Genomic DNA, 22,787 nt, shown 5'->3' on the forward strand with positions numbered 1-22,787 from the left:
GAGAACTTCCCCAACCTAGCAAGGCAGGCCAACATTCAAATTCAGGAAATACAGAGAATGCCACAAAGATACTCCTTGAGAAGAGCAACTCCAAGATACATAATTGTCAGATTCACCAAAGTTGAAATGAAGGAAAAAATGTTAAGGGCAGCCAGAGAGAAAGGTCGGGTTACCCACAAACAGAAGCCCATCAGACTAAGAGCAGATCTCTCGGCAGAAACTCTACAAGCCAGAAGAGAGTGGGGGCCAATATTCAACATTCTTTAAGAAAAGAATTTTAAACCCAGAATTTCATATCCAGCCAAACTAAGTTTCATAAGTGAAGGAGAAATAAAATCCTTTACAGACAAGCAAATGCTTAGAGATTTTGTCACCCCCAGGCCTGCCCTACAAGAGATCCTGAAGGAAGCACTAAACATGGAAAGGAACAACAGGTACCAGCCATTGCAAAAACATGCCAAAATGTAAAGATCATCAAGGCTAGGAAGAATCTGCATCAACTAATGAGCAAAATAATCAGCTGATATTATAATGACAGGGTCAAGTTCACACATAACAATATTAACCTTAAATGTAAACGGACTAAATGGTCCAATTAAAAGGCACAGACTGGCAAATTGGATAGAGTCCAGAACCATCAGTCTGCTGTATTCACGAGACCCATCTCACATGCAGAGACACACATAGGCTCAAAATAAAGGGATGGAGGAAGATCTACCAAGCAAATGGAAAACAAAAAAAGGCAGGGATTGCAATCCTAGTCTCTGATAAAACAGACTTTAAACAAACAAAGATCAAAAGAGACAAAGAAGGCCATTACATAATGGTAAAGGGATCAATTCAACATGAAGAGCTAATTATCCTAAATATATATGCACCCAATACAGAAGCACCCAGATACATAAAGCAAGTCCTCAGAGACTTACAAAGAGACTTAGACTACCATACAATAATAATGGGAGACTTTAACACCCCACTGTCAACATTAGACAGATCAAAGAGACAGAAAGTTAACAAGGATATCCAGGAACTGAACTCAACTCTGCACCAAGCGGACCTAACAGACATCTACAGAACTCTCCACTCCAAATCAACAGAATATACATTTTCTCAGCACCACATCACACTTATTCCAAAACTGACCACATAGTTGGAAGTAAAGCACTCCTCAGCAAATGTAAAAGAACAGAAATTATAACAAACTGAGTCTCAGACCACAGTGCAATCAAACTAGAACTCATGACTAAGAAACTCAATCAAAACCGCTCAACTACATGGAAACTGAACAACCTGCTCCTGAATGACTACTGGGTACATGATGAAATGAAGGCAGAAATAAAGATGTTCTTTGAAGCCAATGAGAAAAAAGACACAACATACCAGAATCTCTGGGACACATTTAAAGCAGTGTGTAGAGGGAAATTTATAGCACTAAATGCCCACAAGAGAAAGCAGGAAAGATCTAAAATTGACACCCTAACATCACAATTAAAAGAACTAGAGAAGCAAGAGCAAACACATACAAAAGCTAGCAAAAGGCAAGAAATAACTAAGATCAGATCAGAACTGAAGGAGATAGAGACACAAAAAACCCTTCAAAAAATCAATGAATCCAGGAGCTGGTTTTTTCAAAGATCAACAAAATTGATAGACCGCTAGCAAGACTAATAAAGAAGAAAAGAGAGAAGAATCAAATAGATGCAATAAAAAATGATAAAGGGGATATCACCACCGACGCCACAGAAATACAAACTACCATCAGAGAATTCTATAAACACGTCTACGCAAAAAACATTGGAAAACCTAGAAGAAATGGATAATTTCCTGGACACTTACACTCTCCCAAGACTAAACCAGGAAGAAGTTGAATCCCTGAATAGACCAATAGCAGGCTCTAAAATTGAGGCAATAATTAATAGCCTACAGCCAAAAAAAGTCCAGGACCAGATGAATTCACAGCTGAATTCTACCAGAGGTACCAGGAGGAGCTGGTACCATTCCTTCTGAAACTATTCCAATCAATAGAAAAAGAGGGAATCCTCCCTACTCATTTTACAAGGCAAACATCATCCTGATACCAAAGCCTGACAGAGATACAACAAAAAAAGAGAATTTTAGACCAATATCTCTAATGAACATCGATGCAAAAATCTTCAATAAAATACTGGCACACCGAATCCAGCAGCACATCAAAAGGTTTATCCACCATGATCAAGTTGGCTTCATCCCTGGGATGCAAGGCTGGTTCAACATATGCAAATCAATAAATGTAATCCAGCATATAAACAGAACCAAAGACAAAGACCACATGATTATCTCAATAGATGCAGAAAAGGCCTTTGACAAAATTCAACAGCCCTTCAGGCTAAAAACTCTCAATAAGTTCGATATTGATGGAACATATCTCAAAATAATAAGAGCTATTTATGACAAACCCACAGCCAATATCATACTGAATGGACAAAAACTGGAAACATTCCCTTTGAGAACTAACACAAGACAGGGATGCCCTCTCTTACCACTCCTATTCAACACAGTGTTGGAAGTTCTGGCTAGGGCAATCAGGCAAGAGAAAGAAACAAAGCATATTCAGTTAGGAAAAGAAGAAGTCAAATTGTCCCTGTTTGCAGATGACATGATTGTATATTTAGAAAACCCCATCGTCTCAGCACAAAATCTCCTTAAGCTGATAAGCAACTTCAGCAAAGTCTCAGGATACAAAATCAATGTGCAAAAATCACAAGCATTCCTATACATCAAAATCAGACAAACAGAGAGGCAAATCATGAGTGAACTCCCATTCACAATAGCTTCAAAGAGAATAAAATACCTAGGAATCCAACTTATAAGGGATGTAAAGGACCTCCTCAAGGAGAACTACAAACCACTGCTCAGTGAAATAAAAGAGGACACAAACAATTGAAGAACATTCCATGCTCATGGATAGGAAGAATCAATATTGTGAAAATGGCCATACTGCCCAAGGTAATTTATAGATTCAATGCCATCCCCATTAAGTTACCAATGACTTTCTTCACAGAATTGGTAAAAACTGCTTTAAAGTTCATATGGAACCAAAAAAGAGCCCGCATTGCCAAGAAAATCCTCAGCCAAAACAACAAAGCTGGAGGCATCATGCTACCTGACTTCAAACTATACTACAAGGCTACAGTAACCAAAACAGCATGGTACTGGTGCTAAAACAGAGATATAGACCAATGGAACAGAACAGAGCCTTCAGAAATAATACCACACACTACAGCCATCTGATCTTTGACAAACTGGACAAAAACAAGAAATGGGGAAAGTATTCCTTATTTAATAAATAGTGCTGGGAAAATTGGCTAGCCATAAGTAGAAAGCTGAAACTGGATCCTTTCCTTACTCCTTATACGAAAATTAATTCAAGATGGATTAGAGACTTAAACGTTAGACCTAAAACCTAGAAGAAAACCTAGGTAATAATATTCAGGACATAGGCAAGGGCAAGGACTTCATGTCTAAAACACCAAAAGCAATGGCAACAAAAGCCAAAACTGACAAATGGGATCTAATTAAACTAAAGAACCTCTGCACAGCAAAAGAAACTACCATCAGAGTGAACAGGCAACCTACAGAATGGGAGAACATTTTTGCAATCTACTCATCTGAAAAAGGGCTAATATCCAGAACCTATAAAGAACCCAAACAAATTTACAAGAAAAAAACAACCCCATCAAAATTGGGCAAAGGGTATGAACAGACACTTTTCAAAAGAAGACATTCATACAGCCAACAGACACATGAAAAAATGCTCGTCATCACTCGCCATCCGAGAAATGCAAATCAAAACCACAATGAGATACCATCTCACACCACTTAGAATGGCAATCATTAAAAAGTCAGGAAACAACAGGTGCTGGAGAGGATGTGGAGAAATAGGAACACTTTTCACTGTTGGTGGGACTGTAAACTAGTTCAACCATTGTGGAAAACAGTGTGGCAATTCCTCAAGGATCTAGAACTAGAAATACCATTTGACCCAGCCATCCCATTACTGGGTATATACCCAAAGGATTATAAATCATGCTGCTATAAAGACACATGCACACATATGTTTATTGTGGCACTAATCACAATAGCAAAGACTTGGAACCAACCCAAATGTCCGTCAGTGACAGACTGGATTAAGAAAATGTGGCACATATACACCATGGAATACTATGCAGCCATAAAAAAGGATGAGTTTGTGTCCTTTGTAGGGACATGGATGCAGCTGGAAACCATCATTCTTAGCAAACTATCACAAGAACAGAAAACCAAACACCGCATGTTCTCACTCATAGGTGGGAACTGAACAATGAGATCACTTGGGCTCGGGAAGGGGAACATCACACACCGGGGCCTATCATGGGGAGGGGGGAGGGGGGAGGGATGGCATTGGGAGTTATACCTGATGTAAATGATGAGTTGATGGGTGCTGACGAGTTGATGGGTGCAGCACACCAACATGGCACATGTATACATATGTAACAAACCTGCATGTTATGCACATGTACCCTAGAACTTAAAGTATAATAATAATAAGAAAGAAAGAAAGAAAGAAAGAAAGAAAGAAAGAAAGAAAGAAAGAAAGAAAGAAAGAAAGAAAGAAAGAAAATGTGGCACATATACACCATGGAATAGTATGCAGCCATGAAAAAGGATGAGTTCGTGTCCTTTGTAGGGACATGAATGCAGCTGGAAACCACCATTCTCAGAAAACTATCGCAAGAACAGAAAACCAAATACTGCATGTTCTCGCTCATAGGTGGGAACTGAACAGTGAGATCACTTGGACACAGGAAGGGGATCATCACACACTGGGAGGGATAGTATTAGGATATATACCTAATGTAAATGATGAGTTCATGGGTGCAGCACACCAACATGGCACATGTATACATATGTAACAAACCTGCATGTTGTGTACATGGACCCTAGAACTTAAAGTATAAAAAACAAAAAAAGAGTCAAGACGGATTTCATGTGCAGAGACACACATAGGTTCAAAATAAAGGGATGGAGGAAGATCTACGAAGCAAATGGAAAACTAAAAAAAGCAGGGGTTGCAATCCTAGTCTCTGATAAAACAGACTTTAAACCAACAAAGATCAAAAGAGACAAAGAAGGCCATTACATAATAGTAAAGGTATCAATGAAACAAGAAGCGCTAACTATCCTAAATATATATGCACCCAAGACAGGAGCACCCAGATTCATAAAGTAGGTCCTTAGAAACCTACAAAAAGACTTAGACTCCCACACAATAATAATGGAAGACTTTAACACTCCACTGTCAAGATTAGACAGATCAACGACACAGAAAGTTAACAAGAATATCCAAGTCTTGAATTCAGCTCTGCACCAAGAGGACCTAATGGACATCTACAGAACTTTCCACCCCAAATCAATAGAATATACATTCTTCTCAGCACCACATCACACTTATTCCAAAATTGACTACATAGTTGGAAGTAAAGCACTCCTCAGCCTATGTAAAAGCACAGAAATCATAACAAACTGTCTCTCAGACGACAGTGCAATCAAATTAGAACTCAGGATTAAGAAATTCATTCAAAACCACTCAACTACATGGAAACTGCCTGCTCCTGAATGATTACTGGGTAAATATTGAAATGAAGGCAGAAATAAAGATGTTCTTTGAAACCAATGAGAACAAAGACACAACATACCAGAATTTCTGGGACACATTTAAAGGAGTGTGTGGAGGGAAATTTATAACACTAAATGCCCACAAGAGAAAGCAGGAAAGATCTGAAATTCATATTTAACATCAGAATTAAAAGACTAGAGAAGCAAGAACAAACACATTCAAAAGCTAGCATAAAGCAGGAAATAACTTAGACCAGAGCGGAACTGAAGGAGACAGAGACACAAAAACCCTTCAAAAAATCAATGAATTCAGGAACTGGTTTTTTGAAAAGATCAACAAAATAGATAAATGGCTAGCAAGACTAATAAAGAAGAAAAGAGTGAAGAATCAAATGGATGCTATAAAAAATGATAAAGGAGATATCACCACTGATTCCACAGAAATACAAACTACCATCAGAGAATACTATAAAAACCTCTTCACAAATAAACTAGAAAATCTAGAAGAAATGGATAAATTCCTGTACACATATGCCCTCCCAAGACTAAAACAGGAAGAAGTCGAATCCCTGAATAGACCAATAACAGGCTCTGAAATTCAGGCAAGAATTAATAGCATACCAACCAAAAAAGTTCCAGGACCTGACAGATTCACAGTCTAATTCTACCAGAGGTACAAAGAGGAGCTGGTACCATTCCTTCTGAAAATATTCCAATCAATAGAAAAAGAGGGGATCCTCCCTAACTCATTTTATGAGGCCAGCATCATCCTGATACCAAAGCCTGGCAGAGACACAACAAAAAAAGAGAATTTTAGACCAATATTCCTGATGAACATCGATGTGAAAATCCTCAATAAAATTCTGGCAAACTTCATCCAGCAGCACATCAAAAAGCTTATCTACCATGATTAAGCCAACTTCATCCCTGAGATGCAAGACTGGTTCAACATGTGCAAATCAATAAACGTACTCCATCATATAAACAGAACCAAAGTCAGAAACCACATGATTATCTCAATAGATGCAGAAAAGGCCTTTGACAAAATTCAACAGCCCTTCATACTAAAATCTCTCAATAAACCAGGTATTGATGGGACGTATCTCAAAATAATAAGAGCTATTTATGACAAACCCACAGCCAATATCATACTGAATGGGCAAAAACTGGAAGCATTCTCTGAAAAGTGGCACAAGACAGGGATGCCCTCTCTCGCCACTCCTGTTCAACATAGTGTTGGAAGTTCTGGCCAAGGCAATCAGGCAGGAGAAAGAAATAAAGGGCATTCAGTTAGGAAAAGAAGAAGTCAAATTGTCCCTGTTTGCAGATGACATGATTGTATATTTAGAAAACCCCATCGTCTCAGCACAAAATCTCCTTAAGCTGATAAGCAACTTCAGCAAAGTCTCAGGATACAAAATCAATGTGCAAAAATCACAGGCATTCTTATACACCAATAACAGACAAACAGCCAAATCATGAGTGAACTCCCATTCACAATTGCTTCAGAGGGAATAAAATACTTACAAGGGATGTGAAGGACCTCTTCAAGGAGAACTACAAACCACTGCTCAGTGAGATAAAAGAGGACACAAACAAATGGAAGAACATTCCATGCTCATGGATAGGAAGAATCAATATTGTGAAAATGGCCATACTGCCCAAGGTAATTTACAGATTCAATGCCATCCCCATTAAGCTACCAACGACTTTCTTCACAGAATTGGAAAAAACTGCTTTAAAGTTCATATGGAACAAAAAAAGAGCCTGCATTGCCAAGAAAATCCTCAGCCAAAACAACAAAGCTGGAGGCATCATGCTACCTGACTTCAAACTATACTACAAGGCTACAGTAACCAAAACAGCATGGTACTGGTGCCAAAACAGAGAGATAGAGCAATGGAAAAAAACAGAGCCCTCAGAAATAATACCACACATCTTCAGCTGTCTGATCTTTGACAAACCTGACAAAAACAAGAAATGGGGAAAGGATTCCCTATTTAATAAATAGTGCTGGGAAAATTGGCTAGCCATAAGTAGAAAGCTGAAACTGGATCCTTTCCTTACTCCTTATACAAAAATTAATTCAAGATGGATTAGAGACTTAAATGTTAGACCTAAAACCATAAAAACCCTAGAAGAAAACCTAGTCAATATCATTCAGAACATAGGTATGGGCAAAGACATCATGACTAAAACACCAAAAGCAATGGCAACAGAAGCCAAAATAGACAAATGAGATCTAATTAAACTAAAGAATTTCTGCACAGTAAAAGAAACTATCATCAGAGTGAACAGGCAACCTACAGAATGGGAGAAAATTTTTGCAATCTACTCATCTGACAAAGGGCTAATATCCAGAATCTACAAAGAACTTCAACAGATTTACAAGAAAAAATCAAACAGCCCCATCAAAAAGCGGCAAAGGATGTGAACAGACACTTCTCAAAAGAAGTCATTTATGCAGCCAACAGACACATGAAAAAATGCTTATCATCACTGGACATCAGATAAATGCAAATCTAAACCACAATGAGATACCATTTCACACTGATTAGAATGGCGTTCATTAAAAAGCCAGGAAACAACAGGTGCTGGAGAGGATGTGGAGAAATAGGAACACTTTTACACTGTTGGTGGGACTGTAAACTAGTTCAACCATTGTGGAAGACAGTGTGGTGATTCCTTAAGGATCTAAAACTAGAAATACCATTTGACCCAGGGATCCCATTACTGGGTATGTACCCAAAGAATTATAAATCATGCTACTATGAAGACAACATGCACCTGTATGTCTATTGCAGCACTATTCACAATAGCAACGACTTGGAACCAACCCAAATGTCCATCAGTGATAGACTGGATTAGGAGAATGTGGCACATATACACCATGGAATACTATGCAGCCATAAGAAGGATGAGTTCATGTCTTTTATAGGGACATGGATGAAGCTGGAAACCATCGTTCTCAGTAAACTATCGTGAGGACAGAAAACCAAACACCGCATATTATCAGTCATAGGGGACTTGAACAATGAGAACACTTCGACACAGGAAGGGGAACATCACACACTGGGGCCTCTCATGGGGTTGGGGGAGGTGAGAGGCATAGCATTAGGAGAAATACCTAATGTAAATGATGAGTTAATAGGTGCAGCACACCAACATGGCACATGTATACATAGGTAACAAACATTGTGCATGTGTACCCTAGAACTTAAAGTATAATAAAAAATCAATCAATCAATCAATTAATTAATAAACTAACCATAAAAAAACTAGACCTAGATCCTTCATATGTGCAGTTCATAGTAGGGTTTGTGTTCCTATGAGAATCTAATGCTGCTGCTGATCTGACAAGAGGGAGAGCTCAGGCAGTAATGTGAATGATGGGGAGCAATTGAAAATACAGATGAATCTTCACTCACTTGCCCACTGCTCACCTACTGCTGTTTGGCCTAGTTTCCAACAGGCTACAGACCAGTACTGGTCATGGCCTCGGGGTTGGGGACCCCGATCTAGATTATTTTACTGACCAATTTGCCTGACCTTAGAGGAGAGTTAATTTTAATTTGGCTCCATAACCAGTAGGAGTGACACTTATAACCCTAGAAATCTGAGACTTTTAAAAAATCTTATCATTGACTGCTCTCACTCTCATCATTAACTGCTTTCACTCTCAAGCAAGAGACCAAGAGATCACCAGTATGGTTTGCAGGGGTGTATAGCCTCTGCAACCATGGTCTAAAAATGTATTTTAATCATAGGGAAGATAGCATGAGTGTGCCAAAGTTTTGTCAGAACCCAAATACAACCCAGTTGAAAAAGAAGGGCTTGGGTGTTCCCTTCTCATTCTCCCACTTTGCTTGTCCTCCTTGAGCAAAACCTCTTCTGTTATGACACTCTAAAGGAGGGGTTTTATAGTGACACAGTCCACAAGGTACCACTAAGTTAGTTTAACAAGATTACCTCTTTCATCATGCAGGCAAATAATCCATGCCATTAACTTCTCCTAGATCACACAGGAAAGCAATCCCAAAGAGGCTCTCCATTCCTTTTATTTAAACCACGAGTCTCAATCCCTTGCTGGGTCATAGGCTGTCTGTCATTGCCTGGTACCTCTTTAGAACTAAGAGCAAATAAATTAGCTTTAGAATTGGTGCAATTTAGCTCGCAGGTTCTCTGAAAACTTTCAGTCTCATCTGCAGGGGACAATAGCAGTGGCCACGGAATTTCTTCTCTAGCTTTCTCAGAGGCCCTCTGTTGGATCTCTAATTTGACCCACCAGGCATCTTTGCCTGAGAGTCTAGGGCTAAGGAGAAGGGCCACTGGTGTCCCTCAGAACCAAAAACCTTATGTAAACAATCTGCTAGCACTCTCTGAGAGTGCCCCATGGTGTTGGACAGCACTTTCTAAGACCTACTGATAGGGCTGGCAGAGTGCACCGTGGGACAGTCGACTCTTGCAAATGATCCACTACTACCCCCCAAGAGGTCTCAACTCTAGCATCTCCCACAAATTCCCTGGGGATCTGCATGCTTTTTGCTTTTCCAGAAAGGCATTGTGCTTAATTGACCACCCTGCTCACAGCCATTTGTCACCAAGGGAGCTGCCAAGTGTGAAGATGGTCAATTAAGATAGCAAGCCAAATTGAAGCTAACAATTAAGCCTTTATTCACTTACTGCAACAACATAAGCAAGAGTCTAAACATGGAAGGTCACTGACTCCATCAATATTACATTTTCCCCACAAAATAACATTGGGCAAGGGTAGGATGTATCAGCATAGATGGGAGGATAACTTCTCACTGTATGTACAGCCATGTGTACCATATCATAGACCATATATATTCATCCACACATAGATAACACATAATTATGTACCAAATTGATATTATACTATTGTTTCTGGTATATATATACACACACACACACACACACACATATATATATACACACGTATATATACACGTATAACTCTGTGTGTGTATATATATATGTTCATATATGTGTGTGTATATATATATGTTCATTCAACTAATCTCCTGTGCTTAAAAATCTCAATGGTTTTGAATACTTTGCAATTACAAATAATGCTGTAATGAATGACCTTGAGCATATGCATTTTCATTGTTTGGTCTATGATTATGTATTAACCTAAAGTATAAATAACTTAAGGAAAGTAGAGACTAATATAAAACATATTTAATATCTAGGAATATTTATGAAATAATAATACGTCTTCAACACACATTGAAAGTTTTCTCACCATTTTCATGTCAGATCTAGCATTAAGGTAGTTTACTTATAACTTTATAAGATGAAAGAAAATGTTGCTTCTGCTTGTTATAAATTTGAACTCTAGGATTTCATAGTAGATTTATTTTTTTAGTAAGGGGCTAAATTTCTCTCTTAACATAGCGCATGGTGAAGAATCAAGTGAAAATCCTATGCTTAAACATCAAGATGCAGTGTCAAAAATCCAAGTGCAATTAGAGAAACAAGAAACTTCTGAAGGAGGACGTAGCAGTAAGTATAATGATGATAGCTATTTTATATTATTTTAAATTAATCTCAAAAGAACTTTTTTCTTTGGTTCATACTTATGTATTTGAGTACATATATTTTATAGATAATTTATACTCTAAAGTGTAAATACTCTAACATAACTCAAGAACAAAAACAAAGATAATGATATGTTTTGGTTAGAATTTCTTGTCATAATATTATTACACAACTTAGTTTATGCTCTCAGTATCCATCTCAGGACAATAACAGGCCAATAATTGTCTCATAAAAGATGGGTACCTTTCATCTGCTGCTGGCCATTTATGGGCACCTCTGATCTGTAGTAGTCCCAGTCGGTAGACAGAGGTATTGCTGAGATCTGTAACTGAAGCAGCAAATGGAAATCAGAGAGGTATAAGGGCAGCTAAGGTGGCCAGTAGAAGGATTTCCAGGGTATCATGTTGGTCAAGGCCCCATTCAAAGGTAGTGGTTTTTATGGCAACCTGATAGAGGATGCTGTCTGATCTCTGTGGCTTGAATGTGAGCATGGTGGCAGATGAATGGTCCCTCCTATTGCTCACATTATTTTTACTATTTGAGTCAGAGCTGGCCGAAGGCATGACAATCATCATCTCTGGAATGGAACACCATAGCCTTTACAGATTACACCCAGGAATTTCACTTGGGTTTTAGGTCCTTGTGCCTTGTCCAATGATAATGGCACAGTACATGCTGCAGGTGGGTGAACAGAGCATCTGGTTCCTTTTGGGTAGTGTCCTTGTCTGAGCCCACTAGGATGATTTCATAAACAGTGTGGAAGGTTAATGCTTCTTCCAGGAGTGGAACTTTGTCCAGGTCATAACCTATACATTGATTACAAATAGTTGGGGAATTTTGGAAGCCTTGTGGAAAGATATTAGTGGTTTATTGTAACCTATCCTACATAATTCTAACTAATCCTGATCATCCTCATGGAGAGGAATGCTGAAAGGACATTTGCTATGTCAACTGGTACATACCAAGTTCCTTCATCCTGAACAGCCTCTGACTGTCACAATATCAGGTTACCACTGGTGCCAACAATGTCAGCTTACCACTGGTGCCAAAGGTAGCACTTACGCTTTTTAGAACCCTTATCAGTACAGGGTTTAGGCACCTGAGGTCTTTCACATAGGCCAGAGGGGTCTATTGAATGCAGAAATAGTGTACAGATAATTGACTTCTTAAAGCTCAGCAATGGGGGAAATTATTCCCTTTTTTATCCCCAGAGTATTAATACTGGTTTTGGTAGACATTGGTACTAGGTGCCAGTAGTTTGGTAGGTCATGATCTTCCACATATCCCACAAAATACCTGGACTGCTGCAAATCCCATCAGGAGGTGGGTGTAAATGCTAGAGTTGTTCATATAGGAAATATATTTAACCAGTAATATATTCAGTAGTAGAGGCCATGACAATAGGGATTTATAGTGACCCAAAGGGATCTACCCCATAGTTGGTTTAGAAAGAGGTCTTGTTTGTGGTGACCTCAGATTAAAAACTAGAAAGAATTATTTGTTTCCTCCTCATCCTCATGTCAGGGAATGTGAGGATCACAGTAATTTGTTGACCAGTATCCAAAAGGCCCAAGAAATGTCATTTTTTCCCACCCCCACTTCAAACTTTGTCCTAAGTGTAGGTCCTCAGTTCCCCACTGGGGATATAGGGACCTTGTACTAACCCCTAGTCATGCTCATTTGTGAAAGATGAGAGATCTGGGTAAAAGTAGGAAGGATCTGTATGTTAGACCCCACAATGTATCACTCTAAATGTGATAAGGTTACTTCCTTCATCAAGGAAGCAAACTACTCAAGCTTCAAGATTCACTGAGAAGGTTAGAGAAAATAACACTCATACTGTTCATAGTGGACATCACCATATGGACCTTAGTGCCTGGTGGGACCACCGTGGCTCACTGTCTGTTGGAGGGTCCATCAATCATACTCCTTTGAGACCCTGTTGTTTTGTGACCAATCTGATAGATCTCCTCTAGAAGGCCATTTCCTAGATTGAGCAGATTGTCATTTTTATGGCACTCTTTTTATTGGCCAGTGTTTGCTATCTGGGCAGCAGCCATGTTTTCCATGCTCAAAATTTGCCAGTTAATATCTGGACTATATCTGATCCACATGACCTTAGGAGGAGGTTTGATAACCAGCAGAATTGAAACGAGTGTATCTAGAAATCTGAGTCTGCTCAACAATCTTATCATCTGTTGTTTTCACTCTCACTATGCAACCAAAGGACTATCAGGGTGGCTGGCCAGGATACTGTAAAAAGCCCTTTGTTGGTCCTCTAATTTGAACCATTGAGGGAGCTTGGTTAGAAAACTGGGGGCTATATTCCCAGGCAAGATGGCCAAATAGGAACAGCTCCAGTCTGCAGCTCCCAGCGAGACCAATGCAGAAGGCAGGTGGTTTCTGCATTTCCAACTGAGGTACCCAGTTCTTCTCATTGGGACTGGCTAGACAGTGGATGCAGCTCAAGGAGGGCGAGCAGACGCAGGGTGGGGCATTGCCTCACCCAGGAAGTGCAAGGGGTCAGGGAACTCCTTCCCCTGGCCAAGGGAAGCCACAAGGGACTGTGCCATGAGGGACAGTGCCATCTGGCCCAGATACTATGCTTTTCCCACAGTCTTCACATTACGCAGACCAGGAGATTCCTTCGGATGCCTACACCACCAGGGCCCTAGGTTTCAAGCACAAAACTGGGTGGCTGTTTGGGCAGACACTGAGCTAGTTGCAGGAGTTTTTTTCATATGACAGTGGCACATGGAATGCCAGTGAGACAGAACTGTTCACGCACCTGGAAAGGGGGCTGAAGCCAGGGAGCCGAGTGGTCTTCCTCAGTGGATCTCACCCTCACAGAGCCCAACAAGCTAAAATCCACTGGTTTAAAATTCTCGCAGCCAGCACAGCAGTCTGAAGTTGACGTGGGACACTCAAGCTTGGTGGTGGGGAGGGGCGTCACCGTTACTGAGGCTTGAGTAGGTGGTTTTCCTCTCACAGTGTAAACAAAGCTGCTGGGAAGTTCAAATTGGGTGCAGAACCCACCATAGTGCAGCAAAGCCGCTGTAGCCAGCCTGCTTCTCTAGATTCCTCCTCTCTGGGCAGGGCATCTCTGAAAGAAAGGCAGCAGACTCAGTCAGGGGCTTATAGGTAAAACTCCCATCTCCCTGGGACAGAGCATCTGGGGGAAGGGGCGGCTGTGGGTGCAGCTTCAGCAAACTTAAATGTACCTGACTGCTGGCTCTGAAGAGAGCAGCAGATCTCCCAGCACAGTGCTCGAACTCTGCTAAGGGATAGACTGCCTCCTCAAATGGGTACCTGACCCCCATGCCTCCTGATTGGCAGACACCTCCCAGCAGGGGTCGACAGACACCTCATACAGGAGAGTTCCAGCTGGCATCTGGCCGGTGCCACTCTGGGACAAAGCTTCCAGAGGAAGGAGCAGGGAGCACTCTTTGCTGTTCTGTAGCCTCTGCTGGTGATACCCAGGAAAACAGGGTCTGGAGTGGATCTTTAGCAAACTCCAGCAGACCTGCAAAAGAGGAGCTGGACTGTTAGAAGGAAAACTAACAAACAGAAAGCAATAGTATCAACATCAACAAAAAGGAAACCCATGCAAACACCCCATCCAAAGATCACTAACATCAAAGACCAAAGGTAGATAAATCCATGAAGATGAGGAAAAACCAGTGCAAAAAGGCTGAAAATACCAAAAGCCAAAATGTCTCTTCTCCTCCAAAGGATCACAACTCCTTGCCAGCAAGGGAATAAAACAGGAAAGAGAATGAGTTTGACAAATTGACAGAAGTAGACTTCAGGAGGTGGATAATAATGAACTCCTCTGAGCTAAGGGAGCATGTTCTAACCCAATGTAAGGAATCTAAGAACCTTGGTAAAAGGTCAAAGGAACTGCTAACTAGAATAACCAGTTTAGAGAAGAACATAAATGACCTGATGGAACTGAAAAACAGAGCACGAGAACTTTGTGAAGCATACACAAGTATCAATAGATGAATCGATCAAGCAGAAGAAAGGATATCAGAGATTGAAGATCAACTTAATGAAATAAAGTGTGAAGACAAGATTAAACAGGATGAAAAGGAAATAACAGCCTCCAAGAAATACGGGAGTATGTGAAAAGATCAAACTTGCGATTCATTGGTGTACCTGAAAGAGATGGGGAGAATGGAACCAAGTTGGAAAACACCCTTCAGGATATTATCCAGGAGAACTTCCCCAAAATAGCAGGACAGGTCAACTTTCAAATTCAGGAAATACAGAGAACACCACAAAGATACTCCCCAAGTAGAGCAACCCCAAGACATATAATCATCAGATTTACCCAGGTTGAAATGAAGGAAAAAATGTTAAGGGCAGCTAGAGAGAAAGGTCAGGTTACCTACAAAGGGAAGCCCATTAGACTAACAGCAGATATCTCTGCAGAAACTCTACAAGCCAGAAGGGAGTGGGGGCCAATATTCAACATTCTTAAAGAATTTTCAACCCAGAATTTCATATTCAGCCAAAAGCAAAGGAGAAACAAAATCCTTTACAGACAAGCAAATGCTGAGAGAGATTTTGTCACCACCAGGCCTGCCTTACAAGAGTTCCTGAAGGAAGCACTAAATATGAAGGAAAGGAAAAACTGGTAGCAGCCACTACAAAAACATACCAAAATATTAAGGCCAATGACACTGTGAAGAAACTGCCTCAACTAATGTGCAAAATAGCCAGCTAACATCATGATGACAGGATCGAATTCACACATAACAATATTAACCTTAAATGTAAATGAGAAAATGCCCCAGTTAAAAGACACAGACTGGCAGATTGGATAAAGTGTCAATACCCATTGGTGTGCTATATTCAGGAGATCCATTTCGCATGCAAAGACATACATAGCCTCAAAATAATGGGATGGAGGAATATTTACCAAGCAAATGGAAAGCAAAAAAAAAACCCAGAGGTTGCAATCCTAGTCTCTGATAAAACAAACTTTAAACCAACAAAGATAAAAAAAGACAAAGAAGGGCATTACATAATGGTGAAGGGATCAATGCAACAAGAAGAGCTAACTGTCCTAAATATATATGCACCCAATACAGGAGCACCCAGATTAATAAAGAAAGTTCTTAGAAACCTACAAAGAGACTTAGACTCCCACACAATAATAGTGGGAGACTTTAACATCCCGCTGTCAGTATTAGACAGATCAATGAGACAGAAAATTAACAAGGATATTCAGGACTTGAACTCAGCTCTGCACCAAATGGACCTAATAGACATCTACAGAGCTCTCCACCCCAAATCAACAGAGTGTACACTCTTCTCTGCACCACATTGCACTTATTCTAAAATTGACCACATAATTGGAAGCAAATTATAACTCCTCAGCAAATGCAAAATAATGGAAATCATAACAATCTCTCAGACCACAGTGCAATCAAATTAAAACTCAGGATTAAGAAACACACTTAAACTCAGACAACTACATTGAAACTGAACAACCTGCTCCTGAATGACTACTGGGTAAATAATGAAATGAAGTCAGAAATAAATAAGTTATTTGAAACCAATGAGAACAAAGACACAACAGACAAGAATCTCTGGAACATATTTAAAGCAGTGTGTACAGAGAAATTTATAGCACTAAATGCCCACATGAGAAAGTGGGAAAGATCTAAAATCGACACCCTAACATCACAAAAGAACTAGAGAAGCAAGAGCAAACAAATTCAAAAGCTAGCAGAAGACAAGAAATAACTAAGATCAGAGCAGGACTGAGGGAGATAGAGACACAAAAAACCCTTCAAAAATCAATGAATTCAGGAGCTGTTTTTTTGAAAAAATTAACAAAATTAGCCAGACTAATAAAGAGGAAAAGAGAGAAGAATCAAATAGAAACAATAAAAAATGATAAAGGGGATATCACCCTGGATCCCACAAAAATACAAATTACCATCAGAGAATACTATAAACACCTTTATGAAAATAAACTAGAAAATCTAGAAGAAATGGTTAAATTCTTGGACACATACACCTTCCCAAGACTAAACCAGGAAGAAGTCGAATCCCTGAATAGATCAATAAGAAGTTCTGAAATTGAAATAGTAATTAATAGCCTACCAACCCCCGCCCCCCCCCAAAAAAAATAAAGATGCCCAGGACCAGATGGATTCACAATCAAATTCTACCAGAGGTACAAAGAGGAGCTGGTACCATTCCATCTGAAACTATTCCAAACAATAGAGAAAGATGGAATTTTCCTTAACTCATTTTATGAGGCCAGCATCATCCCGATACCAAAACCTGGCAGAGACACAACAACAACAACAACAAAAATTCAGGCCAATATCCCTGATGAACATCAATGTGAAAATTCTCAATAAAATTCAGGCAAACAGAATCCAGCTGCACAGTAAAAAGCTTATCCACCACGATCAAGTCAGCTTCATCCCTGGGACACAAGGCTGGTTCAACATATGCAAATCAATAAATGTAATCCATCACATAAACAGAACCAATGACAAAAACCACATGATTATCTCAATAGATGCAGAAGAGGCCTTCGACAAAATTCAACAGCCCTTCATGCTAAAAACACTCAATAAACTAGGTAATGATGGAGTGTATCTCAAAATAATAAGAGCTATTTATGACAAACCCACAGCCAATATCATACTGAATGGGCAGCAGCTGGAAGCATTCCCTTTGAAAACCAGCACAACACAAGGATGCCCTCTCTCACCACTCCTATTCAACATAGTATTGGAAGTTCTGGCCAGGGCAATTAGGCAAGAGAAAAAAATAAAAGGTATTCAAATAGGATGAGAGGAAGTCAAATTGTCTCTGTTTGCAGATGACATGATTGTATATTTTGAAAGCTCCATTGTCTCAGCCCAAAAAGTTCTTAAGCTGATAAGCAATTTCAGCAAAGTCTCAGGATACAAAATCAATGTGTAAAAATCACAAGCATTCCTATACACCAATAATAGACAAACAGAGAACCAAATCATGAGTGAACTCCCATTCACAAATGCTACAAAGAAAATAAAATACCTAGGAATCCAACTTATAAGGGATGTGAAGGACCTCTTAAAGGAGAGCTACAAACCACTGCTCGACGAAATAAGAGAAGAGAAAAACCAATGGATAAACATTCCATGCTCATGGATAGGAATAATCAATATTGTGAAAATGGCCATACTACCCAAAATAATTTATAGATTCAATGCTATTCCCATCAAGCTACCATTGAATTTCTTCACAGAATTGGAAAAAACTACTTTAAATTTCATATGAAACCAAAAAAAGAGCCCGTATAGTCAAGACAATCCTCAGCAAAAAGAACAAAGTCAGGCATCACACTACCTGACTTAAAACTATACTACAAGGCTACAGTCACCAAAACAGCATGGTACTGGTACCAAAATGGATATATAGACCAATGGAACAGAACAGAGGCTTCAAAAAAAATGTCACACATGTGGAACCCTCTGATCTTTAACAAACCTGAAAAAAAACAAGCAACGGGGAAAGGAAAAATGGTGTTGGGAAAAGTGGCTAGCCATATGCAGAAAACTGAAACAGGATCCCTTTCTTATACCTTATACAAAAATTAACTCAAGATGGATTAAAGACTTAAACGTAAGACCTAAAACCATAAAAACCCTAGAAGAAAACCTAGGCAATACCATTCAGGACATAGGCATGGGCAAAGACTTCATGACTACAACACCGAAAGCGATTACAATAAAAGCCAAAATTGACAAAAGAGATCTAATTAAACTAAAGAGCTTCTGCACAACAAAAGAAACTATCATCAGCATGAACAGGCAACCTATAGAATGGGAGAAAATTTTTGCAATGTATCCATCTGACAAAGGACTAATATCCAGAATCTACAAGGAACTTAAACAAATTTATAAGAAAAAACCAAGCAATCTAATCAAAAAGTGGGTGAAGGATATGAACAAACACTTTTCAAAAGAAGACATTTATGTGGCCAACAAACATATGAAAAAAAGCTCATCATCACTGGTCATTAGAGAAATGCAAATCAAAACCACAATGAGATACCATCTCATGTCAATTAGAATGGTGATCATTAAAAAGTCTGGAAACAGCAGATGCTGGAGAGGATGTGGAGAAAATGCTTTTACACTGTTGGTAGGAGTATAAATTAGTTCAACCATTGTGGAAGATAGTGTGGCAATTCCTCAAGGATCTAGAACTAGAAATACAATTTGACCCAGCAATCCCATTACTGGGTATATACCCAAACGATTATAAATTATTATACTATAAAGACACATGCACATGTATGTTTATTGCAGCACTATTCACAATAGCAAAGACTTGGAACCAACCCAAATGCCCATCAATGATAGACTGGATAAAGAAAAAATGGCCCTGACTAGAGTAATTTTCTTTGGGGCTTGGGAATGAATTCAAGCAGGAATATACTAAAACAATATATCTATACTGTTATGCATTCAGTAGTGGGGCCATAACAATGGAGGTTTTAGTGGTCCAGAGTGACCCGTGCATACTTGTGTTTGGGTAAGAGTGCTAGTGAAGTTGGCTTCATGCCCCAAGCCAAAGAGGATTGTCTGTTTCTCCTTTGTATTAGGTTCCTAGTGCTACCATAACAAATTACCACAAACTAGGCAGCTTAACCAATGGAAATTTACTGTCTCAGAGTTCTTAAGGCTAGTAGTACAACATAAGGTATCAGCAGGGTTGGTTCTTTTTGAGGGACTGTCAGTGAGAATCTGTTAAATGCCTCTATTCTAATTTCTGGTAGTTCATTGGCAACATTTAGTGTTCCTTGGCTTGGAGATGCATCACTCTGGTCTCTGCTTTCATCCCCACATGACTTTTTCTCAGTATAATTGTCTCTTACCTAAATATCCTGTTTTTGTAAGGATATTATTCATATTGGACTAAAGCCTACTGTTATGATCTCATTTTTACTTGATTACTTTTGTAAAGACTCTATTTCCAAACAAAATCATGTTCTGAGGCACTAGGGTTTAGGAATTCTACAAATTTGGGGAAGATAGTGGGGACAATTCAACCTATAACAGTCTACTCTCTGATTCTAAATAGTCATGTTCTTCCCACATGCAAAATACATTCACCCCATCACAACATCTCCAAAAGTTCAATGCTATTTCCAAAATCTTCTCTAAGCATCATCAACTCAAAGTTCCAAATTTCATCGTTTAAATCATTTAGATAATTATGGGAGAGACTTGAGATATGATTCATCCTGTGCAGAAGTCCTATTCGTTTGTGAACCTGTAAAACCAGACGTTGCATTATCTGCTTCCAAAATGCAGTGGTGGGGCAGGCATAGGACAGACATTTTCATTCCTAAAGGGAAAAATTGGAAGAAATAAAAGGGGTCACAAGTCCCAAACAAATTCAGAATCTGGCAGGGTAAATTTCTTTAGATTTTCAGACTTGAAAGTAGTCCTCTTGGTTCAATCCCCTGTCCTCTGGGCCCAGTGGGGTATGGCCCTGCCTCCTTTGATGTAGGTGGTGACCCACGTCTTCAAACAGAAGGGGCAACGGCCCACCCATCTGGCCTGTGTCTTCTGAGCTCTTGGTGACAGTAGAAGCCCCACTGGTATTGGGACCATCCTTAGGGTCATTGTTCCTTTCTCTTGAAGGATAACACAATTGCAGCAGAATAGTTTATTGACCGGTTCCCTGTCTATAGAATCTTAGCAATCTGAAAGTCAATTTCTATTTCATCCTTTCTCTATCTCCTTCAGTTCAAGTTGTCAGGATTTCTGCTGAGATGGTTGATTAGATCCACAATTCACATATCTCATCTATTTAGCAAATAGTTGTGCAGTCATGTCCTTGGTGTTCTTTCCACAATGTGCTTTCTTATTTTTTTTCAATACTGATAGGCTGAAGATTTTCTGAATTTTATGATCTGTTTTCATTTTGCTTAACAATTCCTTATTTGATTTATCCATTTCCCTCTTGCATCTTACTATAACAGAAAAGAGAAACCAAGATGTGCCTTAAACACTTTACCTAGAATCTTCTCAGATAAATATCCAAGTTCATTGCTTACAAATTTTACTTTCCACCCAACAGACAGAATTCAGACAAGCTCTTTGCAATTTTATAACAAAGATCACCTTTCCTCCAGTTTCCAATATGTTCTTCATTTCCATCTGAGACCTCACTAGAAGCACCTTTAACATTCATATTTCTGTTGACATTCTGTTCATGACAATATATGTGTATATCTAAGATGAGAGAAGCTTTCTCTGTAGTTCTTCCCTTTTCTTTCTGAGCCTTCACCAGAATCACCTTTAATATGCATATTTCTACCAACAATCTCTTCAAGGTAATCTAAGTTTTTTCTATCATACACCTCAAAACTCTTGCATCCTCTACCCATTACCCAATTCCAAAGTCATTTACACATTTTAAAATATTTGTTACAGCAGTGATCCACTTCCCAGTGGTAGGGCTACCATTACAAACTACCCACAAATTGGGTGGCTTTGACAACAAAAAATTATACTCAGCGGGCTAGAAGTCTGGGACCAAGGTGTTGACAAGGTTGGTTCCTTCTGAGAACTAGAGGGAAAATCAATTCCATGCCTCTGCCCGAGCTCCTTGTGGGTTGCTATTTTTGACATTCCTTGGCTTCTATATGCATCACCCCAATCTCTGCCTTCAATTTCACATGTCATTTTCCCAGTGTGTGTGGGTGCTCCAATTTTCTGTTTTTATAAGGACAACATTTATATTAAATTAAGGCCCACCTAATGACTGCATTTTCATTTATCTCTGTAAAGTTCCTATTTCCAAATAAGATCACATTCTGTGATACTGAGGGTTAGGATTTCAACTTATCTGTTTCAGAGGGGCACAATTCAACCCATAACCCTCCCATCATAGTGTTAGGGATTACGGAGATCACAGTTAGTTGTGCACCAAATCCAAAAGGCCCAAGAAATGCAGTGCTCCTCTATATCCCTATTGAACTTTTACCTTATATAACAAGGTAAAAGAAAAGAACAACCACCGTTCTTCATAGGGACATAGGGACCTTGGCCTAATACTTAGTCTTGTTTAGTTTTGAAAGCTGAGACATCAGTTAAGAGTTGAATGAGAGTCTCCAGTTCTCCTGCAGCTTCACTGAGAGGAGCAGAAGGAATAGCACTTTATTAATCAGGATCCATTACTTTGTAGACCCTAGCAGACCACCCTCTAGGGCACCATGGCTCACTACCTTGCCATGAGTTCCTTGATGGGAGAGCCCATCAATTTCCTCTTTGAGAACCCACACATAAGTAACCAGAACCAGCGATCTTGTTGTGAAAGTGCTTGCCCAGATGGTCCTGGAGAGAGCGTGTGATTACCAGTTTTACATCACTCTTTCTGCCAGCCAGTTGTTGCTATCTGTGCAGCAGCTCCTTTTTCAATTCTGATGATTTGTCATCAGTGAATATCTGGATTGTGTCACAGACTGATCAGCATGGCCTTATGAGGAGGTTTAATTGAGTTCAATAACCAGTAGGAGTAAAACGAATGAACCTAAAAAACTGAGTCTCGTTAACAGT

The 22,787-nt window shown here is 39.5% G+C and overlaps 1 protein-coding gene across 22 annotated transcripts in view; it reads left to right on the plus strand.

Annotated features, from left to right (window-relative positions):
* CCDC7 (coiled-coil domain containing 7) overlaps nt 1–22,787 on the plus strand; it is a 440,951-nt gene that overhangs the window by 261,271 nt on the left and 156,893 nt on the right. For all 22 annotated transcript variants that reach the window (XM_050804671.1, XM_050804673.1, XM_050804674.1 and 19 more), the window contains one exon: nt 11,056–11,163. In XM_050804671.1, coding sequence (XP_050660628.1) covers nt 11,056–11,163 — 108 coding nt within the window. The remainder of the gene's footprint in view (nt 1–11,055; nt 11,164–22,787) is intronic.

The sequence above is a fragment of the Macaca thibetana genome, chromosome 9, assembly GCF_024542745.1.
Source record: "Macaca thibetana thibetana isolate TM-01 chromosome 9, ASM2454274v1, whole genome shotgun sequence".
Classification (NCBI taxonomy): domain Eukaryota; kingdom Metazoa; phylum Chordata; class Mammalia; order Primates; family Cercopithecidae; genus Macaca; species Macaca thibetana.